This window comes from Opisthorchis viverrini (assembly GCF_000715545.1).
Source record: "Opisthorchis viverrini unplaced genomic scaffold opera_v5_110, whole genome shotgun sequence".
In the NCBI taxonomy this organism is placed as follows: domain Eukaryota; kingdom Metazoa; phylum Platyhelminthes; class Trematoda; order Opisthorchiida; family Opisthorchiidae; genus Opisthorchis; species Opisthorchis viverrini.
The window spans coordinates 1,396,702-1,406,139 of record NW_008751760.1 but is presented as its reverse complement, the minus strand read 5'-3'; the positions used below and the strand labels follow the sequence as shown (position 1 = coordinate 1,406,139).

General features: G+C 45.7%; 1 protein-coding gene across 1 annotated transcript in view; it reads right to left on the bottom strand.

Moving 5' to 3' along the window:
* T265_05511 (hypothetical protein) overlaps positions 1-401 on the bottom strand; it is a gene marked incomplete at both ends in the record, with an annotated part of 22,732 nt that extends 22,331 nt beyond the window's left edge. The window contains one exon of the mRNA XM_009170533.1: positions 84-401. Coding sequence (XP_009168797.1) covers positions 84-401 — 318 coding nt within the window. The remainder of the gene's footprint in view (positions 1-83) is intronic.
* Positions 402-9,438: the final 9,037 nt, after the last annotated feature.

Genomic DNA, 9,438 nt, shown 5'->3' with positions numbered 1-9,438 from the left:
GCTTCCTGCTGCGCCCACTATGGTATGTCAAAAGGCACGGTGGCTCTACACAGCCCTCTATGGAGACAAAGGAAAATCATTACAACTGTGTATACAGGGTAGTCAGAGAGTGTTCCACAAGGTCGTGCCAGAATGTCCGTGAGGGGGCAAGAAGCCGAGTCAAGGTGCTTGACTCGGATTAGCTGGCACTCTTCGTGCCTTCTTTTGGCCCGTGTCCCGCACATGACACATCCGTCCAAATGACGTACTGTTCGGTTATTGGTGACGGCTGGACCCCAAACACGTTGTCGTTTTTGTTTATTTGCCTCACATTCCCGGCATATTAACTTACTGTATAGCCGGATCACTTCACTGGACACGCTCAATGAGGGTGACGTCTTTCGTGCGTCCTGAGTGGACATCTAGGTTGACGTACTCGGGGAACGGTCTGAAGTGAGCCTCATATGGTGGTTGTAGGTCCACGTGGGTAATGCGGGAGAGGGTGCGCTGAGCCACCTGTGAAATGACGAGTGCCCTATGGGCCGATTCTTCATGGTGCAGAGAGAAGAACATGTTTGAAGGGAGCCAGATAATCAATTCCTTTTTGGCGGTCCTGGTCCTTTCTCACCATGGATGACGAAGTCATTCGCTGAGTCTCGTCCAAATGATATATGGACGAGCTTTTCGTCATTCAGAGGAAGTTGTCAGTCCGTCGGCCGCTGCCTTGCAGCAGCAATATGGCGGGCACTGATATTGGAACTCCAAGATTTCAAGTAGCCCGCAAAAGTAAACACGGACTTTCAAGAAAATCTGAAAAATTGCGGACGTGTATAAGAAACAGAAGTGGTCCTAAAACGAGGTCTTGCAGAGCGCTAGTGGAGACTGGCGCTGGGGGTGAGTGGGAGCAACAGACCTTCACCCGGGATGACCTGTCTGATAGGAACCCCTTAATCCAGTGAAGGATTTTCCCTTGAATATCGTAAGACTCGAGCTTGCGGAGCAGTGGGAGGTGTGAAACTCAATCCAATGCTTTTGATAAGTTGCATTGTCTGTAATCCGTTGTCACATTTATTTACCATTTTCCTGGACCTAACCTACATTTTGTTACGTTTATACCTATTTTATCATGTTTGTTTTATTGGAACAATAATTACATAGAAAAGTGATGCAATGTACAAATTTTCGTCTCGACCTTCTGACTTCTTGCTGAATAAGTGGATTTACGTTTTGTTGACTCAGTTGAACTGTTTGCTCTATACCTCTTGGTTATGTGAACTGTTGAACGTCACAATAACTCACTGGGTCATTTTTATCTGTGAATAACTTTCTTATCGTGGAATATACTACTCACGCGTGAATCATGATTGGAAATTTTCCACAAGTGGATATTTCCTTCACAGCCGGTTGCCGCGTTGGAGCCGGTGTAGTGTAATATATGATCTACACGATCGTGAATCCTCATCGATCGTTTATTCTCTTCTTATTGAGATTCGGTTCCTTTTCTCACTAATTTGATGCAGCACGCTAATAAGGTCCTAGGTGCGCTACAAATTCGAGAAATCTAGTATCCGAGAAGTGTCCCTCGTTCTTGGCTCTGGTTGGGCTTTCTTTAAACACGAGCACGTTTGTCACGCGAGAAAGGTTTGAGAGAAATCCGTGTTGAGCCAGAGATATCAATAACTCGCTTCAGAATGCGTTCTATCACCTTGCACGGTACGCTAGTGAAGCTTATAGGCCGTAGCTTTCAGGCGATTTTTGGGCACCAGCTGTGTAGATTGGCATGACAGTCGCCTCTTTTCAAGCCGAGGGATGGCGGCCCTCATCAGGCGATTGACGAAACACCAGGTAGAACTAATTTGCAAGGGTGAACGACGTTTTCTTCAGGATCCTCGGATGAACCTTGCCGGGCCCCAACCCACAGTATGGGCTAATCTTGTGTAAGGGTTGATGAATGTCCTCTACTGTAGAGAATAGTTCGGTTAGAGGCTGTTTGTAGTTATGCCTTGACAACAGTAGATGTGACGAGGACGCTGGGGCCGGATAGTCTTCTCTGTAGACCTCAGATAATGAAGAAGAGAGCTTACCAACAATTAGCCCCTGTTTCCAACCCCATGGGATAGCCAATTCCCATATTTATTCCCCTTGACCAGATGAACGGAACCCTTTTTGTTTTACTGAATTATTTTTATAACTCTTACAGACTTTGGTCGGACATTGTGATTTTTGCGTCGATATCTGTTTCGTTGTGACTATATCGATCTTGAGGCTAGGTGGTCTGCGCTTTATCCTCAGGCTCGTGATTGTACCGACTTATTTCGCTACCCTACGGTAGCTACAGATGGTAATCCGTTGGAGTTTGTTGAATGTGCATATTATTATCTTTGCAATAGTACCCTGAGTCCAGAAATAGGATTTCTTGGTGGTTTTCGTGGATTGGCACGCGTGACCCAAGCTCAAAAAGCAGATAGCCGTAACAGATACCACTCTTGGGTCATTCGTGTGCTCTTAATTCCTGTTCCTCGAGGATAACGCAGATGAGTCGTTCCTGGGGCACTGCTCAGTGTATTTGAACAGCACATTTTTGTTTTTCCGGGTGAGGTCTAGACGGAGAGCTTGTTTTCGTATGTCCCTTAGGAAGGTTTCTGACTTACGGTGGTTCCGCATTTTACGAAACGTCTTTTCCAGAAGACGCTGAATCCTTCTAGGCAGCCTGCAGCTCATCCGGCTACGTCTTGTTTTTTTGGATCGCACATCTCGCCAGCCTCGTAAACTTTCTGGACAATGGTCCCATACAAGTCCTCCAACAAAGCTGATCCCAGCTTAACTCGTAAAAGAAAGATGCGCGTTAGTGAGAAGTCCGCACGTTGGGTTTGGTATATCCGACCCAATAGCAGATGAAATCGAGTGTCAGTAGTGTACCCGTGTCTTCATGGAGCGCTAATTATTACCTGATCATCGAAGTTCCTTTCGTCAATGATAACATCATCTAGGCATTCGTGCTTTTTGGGGGGCATGGCAACTAGGAACCAAAAGAGAGTTATGACTGGACCATTAATTCGTTCCCACCCTCCAACCAAACCATACGTCGTCCACCGCGCGGCTTGTACTACTCTGAAGGTGGAAAGGAGAACCACACTCTCCTGGTTACATGGTGTTTCGGCGTGCGTAGATTGTGACCAAACCAACCTGGTTTATGGTGCTGGGTGCTTTCCACAATTAAAGTTCATTCAAAATAACCAAATACTAAACATTCAAGATACCAACACTAATCGTCATGTCACTAATTCGCTGACACTATCCAAAACATAGCAACGCTTCTGAGACATCGATGATCAAAATCCTGATATCACCAAAAGTGGCCTGTCCAGAGAAGCCTTGTATTGCAATCATACAAAGCATCCTTTACTGCAACCTGGTACACGTGACCCATAAGACCCGGTGATATGCACTTTTGGTGCCGCAAGTAAAGCATGACAGCAAACGTGCCGCTGACTCTATCAGACACACTTCCATCGGAGATAGTGAAACTTCTCATGTATGTAACTTTTTTCACAACACAGTGATTCACCGCGAATTTTGGGAGGCATCTTCTGGGACCGTACGTTCTGAAGTATAACTCTGCAATTCAAAGCCATAAGGCCGATGTGGCGCTTCTGAGACTCGATGATCAAAATCCTGATATCACCAAAAGTGGCCTGTCCAGAGAAGCCTTGTATTGCAATCATACAAAGCATCCTTTACTGCAACCTGGTACACGTGACCCATAAGACCCGGTGATATGCACTTTTGGTGCCGCAAGTAAAGCATGACAGCAAACGTGCCGCTGACTCTATCAGACACACTTCCATCGGAGATAGTGAAACTTCTCATGTATGTAACTTTTTTCACAACACAGTGATTCACCGCGAATTTTGGGAGGCATCTTCTGGGACCGTACGTTCTGAAGTATAACTCTGCAATTCAAAGCCATAAGGCCGATGTGGAATGAGTTATTTAGGCGGTGTATCTATTCAGCACGGACCAAGTTTCGCCTTGATCTCTAAAACCGAAGGTGATGACGACTGTGTACTCAAAATCGACACCTGGATAATGCATGCGGCACTCCTTCAGAATCTATGGACTGCTCTAAATTGAGCGTGGTGTTCGAAAGGAGTTCGAGTAAGGATTCGACGTCGATACGTATTACAACTATTGTCAAAGCATCACACCAGGCTGTTCCTCAAATGAAGTATAGCCTTCATGATGTGTCGTTCATTTGTAGTGTAATTCTGGACAGAATTGCTTTACCTCTCGAAATTAGGCGCCAAGTTCCAGAGGCCTGATTTACACACGGTCAGGCGATCGGGTAGACCCCAAGAAGCGTACCGTAATTTCCTCTAAAACCGTAGTTTCAGCAAAGGAAAGCGTTACTTTAAACTCTCACTTTTGACGATATTTTTTGAAACCATAAATTAATCATTTTAGTTCTGCTAGACATTTATTAATATACTCATGATTTCGTCCAGGCGAATAATTCATCTTTTCAAAGTTCGCTCAGTGCCGTTCAGTATTCGCACGATGGAACTGACTTCTCGAAAGCTGTGAACTTGTAATGTTTACCATTTCTTAATACAGAATGTCTATGTATAGTGAATTATTCTGCAAATTATCTAGATAGGTGGTTTGCTTAAGTAGGCAAACCTCCAGAGTCATCGACCGTCAATGACTGAGAACACGTTGCCTCGTTGAAATGAAAGATGAACAGCTTAAAGTGGATGGAAGTTGCAAATAGTTCCGCGGCTCTAATAATTCATCGAACTCTCCAGAAACCTCTTGGCCCCTGTGAATACAGAGGTGTCACTCCGTTAATTAGTTTTTATCAGTTGCATCTGATTTGTTGATTGACTACCAAAGTATGTGTTCAGGGACCTCGGTAATCATCCTGCAGATGATGCAGATGTTTGCTGTTCAACAGCAGATATAACTTGCAAAATATGCCAGGACAACCATGTGGTCGATCATAGCGATCGGGTGAACGAACCCAGCTGGCGCACACGACTAAAATGCTGCTGAGGGTCCAAGATGCATAATCAGCTAACCGCATGGAACCGGAAGTGAGCCTTTTTGTTTGATAACTATGTCCTACCGAGAGATGTATGGCCCACTTCTTGCAGAGTATTCTAAAATGAGGAAGACGTCAGTTGTATCATCGAAATATCACTATGAAGGATGAGGCTGAGAAGTGCATAGAATGCTTACCCTATAATAAGCACACTTCAACCGTTACAATTTCGCAGAGACTTGTTTACACAGCGCCATCCTCAACGGCCAATTCGCGTGCCCACTGACTACGACCATCAATAAGTACGAGACCCGTGACATTCGCGGGGTCCTATCAACAGACGAACTGTCCGGGGCTGGTGGGTCAAGTGAAATCATCTTGCTGGTGTGTTCGTCGTAATAGTCGGATATTTACTCAAGGCCGTCGACTAGCCCCTCCGAAAATACGGCCACAGACCTCCGAGAAACACTATGCTGGGATTCTGTGCTTCCGTCAAGGTCAACATCATAAGACGCTTATTTGCGAACTAGTTAGCCAGCGCACTTTTGCGTTTTATGGACTGGGAATGGGGCTGAGAACGAAAAATTAACTCAGCTTTGAAGCAGACCTAAAGAGCGTCACCGCACAGCGGGCAAGGTTCATTCTCACGGTCAACGAGATATGATACGCAATCCGTTGCAAATCAGAGGTCACTGGAATTTGTCAGCCGGTCAGGGGGCACACAAGTGCCCCTAGGACGCCATTTTGACTCAGGTGCAGTATCCTTGATATTTGACGCCAAGCCGCCGTTGAAGACATTGAACCTTGACGCAGCGAGATTCGCTCCTGAACAGTTATTTGCTTAAGGATTGCTGTGGCCCTCCGCGTCCCAACCCCTGAAGTTTATTCACCATTCGGTTCAGTTGTTTACGCAGGCCGTCCGAAGGTGTCGGTGGTGGTTCGGGAATAAGTTTAAGGGAATGCTGCAATCCAACAGCCACCGTTGGTGCATTGGGAAGCAATCTAAGAAAAAGTCCATGAAAAATAGTTTTATTGCTTGTAACCAACTGACCGCTGAATACGAAAAAAGTGGATGCACTGCAGACACCTCCCCCGATGGAAGGTGCGTTTGCATTTTCCAGCATAGATCTCAACTGTCTTGGATCCCCTAGCGGTTTGCAGCACGAACTTCAGGTAACTTGTGGAAGGTTGATCTCATCTCGTTTTTTCCACCACTATGTTAATGGAACCTTGGCGGTCGCGGCCCTATGTGCCTAAAATGGGTGAACACGCATGCGTGTCGCACGACAGACCACGTGCAGAACGTAGTCATCACCATCCAGGGTTCCCCGTCGTTCGCACTCATATGACGTATGTATCCCAACCTCCCACATGAGCCACTCGGCACACCGGGACACCTTGTTTATGACGTGTTCCAGTGTGCTGGGCTGAAGCACCCTACTTCTGGAGACCACTGACATTCCCTCGGCGGTTATTGGTCGCACTGCCATTGTGAAACTGCCCGGATCGTAAATATTCAGCCCGAACCGCGGTCCGTGCTGCGCAGTATTTGCAGGTTTTGCCGGAATATGTGTATTCATATTATAGTAAACAAAAAACCTATTGCACGGCAATGTCCAAGCGGGCCGTGAGGTGGAATATACGCCTGCAGTGTATCTGTGACCAACAATACTTGGATGTTATGTGATACATACGTGCTTCCCGATAGTTTCTCTAATATGATTATAGTACAAAATGACGTCACAGGCGGACAGGACCAATGCAGCCTGTATTTGTACCGCAAACCAATCTGTGACAAAAGCCTTCACTTGATACTGTTCCCACATCATTCACCTTGATAAGCCGAGAGGTGAACTGTTCGCCTTCCAGGAAGACATACATAACCGGACGCCAGGTACCACGGATTCATGGATTCGCGGATTGATGCATAGGATCGAGGCTATTGCCCAAGATTCCCGGGTTGCTTTTGTTCTTGTCGGTCAATGGCTGTCGTTCACCTGAAAGGCATAAGTGAAAAAAGGTTGTAGGACTAATCTTTATGTTCTCAACGCGGGGTGGTATACTCGCCAGCGCGAGGATTCACATAAATAAGCGTCTGATAGTGCCTTAAACTGAGTTCTAGAAGGAGGGTGAACAACCACCGACTACCCGAAATGAGAAAATATTTTGTCTAATGAATGTGTATGCTCAGAGCTTGAAAAATTTCTTACTATGCCCCTGTCGTGTGTTTCCTGGGTCAACGGTAAAAAACCTGTTTGCCAAGCTTTGTTCAAACGGGGTATAAGTAAGAATTACGTCCCTTCGGAAACGACGGTACTCCACGGGAAGTTATACAGGTTGTATCTGCGGGTCGGATATTAAATGGCTAAGAAACATACCCAAGATGGTTTTTCGTATACTTTTCATCGACATTTACTACACCCAGAAAGCGTATATACAACGCTATCCGCTGTCATCTGAAGGAGCGAATGCGGCTGTAGTGACCTTCTTTTAATTAGAGTGTAAGCACACATGCGGTCACTTGAGGTTTTGCCAGGGCCGGAAGCGTATCATCAGACAAAATGGAACCGAGATACGCGGCACCTACTCAAAAGAACTGCCCGACACTTCCGGTAAGGGTTGCCAAAGATCTTACCGAGTTCATCAGCCACGGATTGCTGCGTTTCAAACAACGGCGTTCCGTACATTGGCACGGCCGGAAGCAGATTGTACAAAAGACTAGAAAACAAATGGTTGTGTTCAAGATAATAAGAGGCGACCGCTGGATGGTTCCCCTGCCTCCTTGAATAAAACTTCACTGAAAAGTCATTGCTCCGCCCACTGCTTTCTTATTAGCTCAGCTCACTAGCTTCTTCCGATGAAAAGGAAGCAGCCCTCAATATCTCAACATACTTGTGCGAAGCTACTTCTAAAGGGGGCTCCTGGGCCGCACAATGCCCTTAGTCGCAAATCTTTCTGGGTTGAATACAATTTTTTACGTCGAAATGGTGCATTTGGTTGTGTAGTTACTAAACCCAGAAAGTAGCCCAATCTATGTCCATATTTTCGCGGCTCACTAAATTTCGGTGTCCACCGAAGCAATCACACCTCTGTAAGAAAAATTCTGGTTGAATACATTCCTAGTTTCACTGAGAGTCAATGATGCCTAGGTGGAGTACAAAAGTTTGGACTGGGCTCCTGAACTTGATTGCCTGTCTGTTTTTGTCCATCAGGAACATATCGTAACTGTCGAAAATTCAATTTCATTGTGTGAATACGGAGCGCCTTCCTGGCGGCGTCCCAGAGGCTCACCGAAAATATCTCTGAAACCGCGGTTCGAAAAAGGGAAAATTTAACATAATGTTTTAGCGTTTGATGGTACTTATCCGGGCGACTACGATATCCACACGCGACAGCAGTTTTATTAGAAGTTGTTTGAATGCACTCGGAGTCCACTGCGGAAGCGAAATTCGTATTTTAATGGCTGCCGGTGGCTTCGCCCATCGTCTCCATAAAAACGGCGGGAAATTTTTTGGAAAAGCTGGTTTCTTTCGATTGGATTTGGAATTAACATCAAAACGACTTAGATAATAACCATATCCAACACGTCCGCGTAAACTCAAATTTGAGTGGCCATGCGCGACCCGGATAGAAAAACTATATGGTTGCGGGAAACGTCCGGCTGAAGCCAAGGAATCAGTCGCTGCTAGTAAGTTGTTTTTTGCTTTTTTGACGGTCAGCATACCTTATATCTGGCTTAAAGCAGGGTTTCATCCTCACTGATATACCGAGCCACCAATACTGCCGTTGGATGAACTGTTGTTTTGTGGGCAGAACAAGCAGACGGCACAATAAGATGGTCACCGCTGTAAATTCCTTGCACAAACTGACGGGATTGAAACAGTCTTGTAGCTAACAGGCCCGTCTGGAAAATAAGAGAGATATAGTGGACTACGGGCAAGCCATAAAACCGTAAGGTTGTCGCGGTACCGTCATTGCGACGCCGTAAATCGGTCCGTGGACGGTCCTGCACATGAACATCTTAGATGAGCCTTTTATGGTTAAATATTCTTCGGTCTGTCGAGGATTTGTGTTGGTTCATTGTTCCATTCAAACGAGACGATAAGACAGTCATGTCCACATTGGGGACTCAAAATAAGAACAAGTTTCCAAAGTTTGCTAGAAAGAACTTTGATGTGAGTCAAAATGCCTTGCGAACTAATAGGCAGTCGAAGGTTGTCACAACTTCCAACTTCTTAAATGAGGCAACATTGCCCGATTTCAAAAACGGTGATCGACATTTATGTGCAGATAATACGTATGCGGTCGATGCGAACTGGTGAGAACGTATGTGAATATGAGGGACATGCATTGGCCAAATTGTGCGCAACTAAATTAGCTTGGAAGTTGCAGAGACATGAGATCAGAGGTATTTGGTA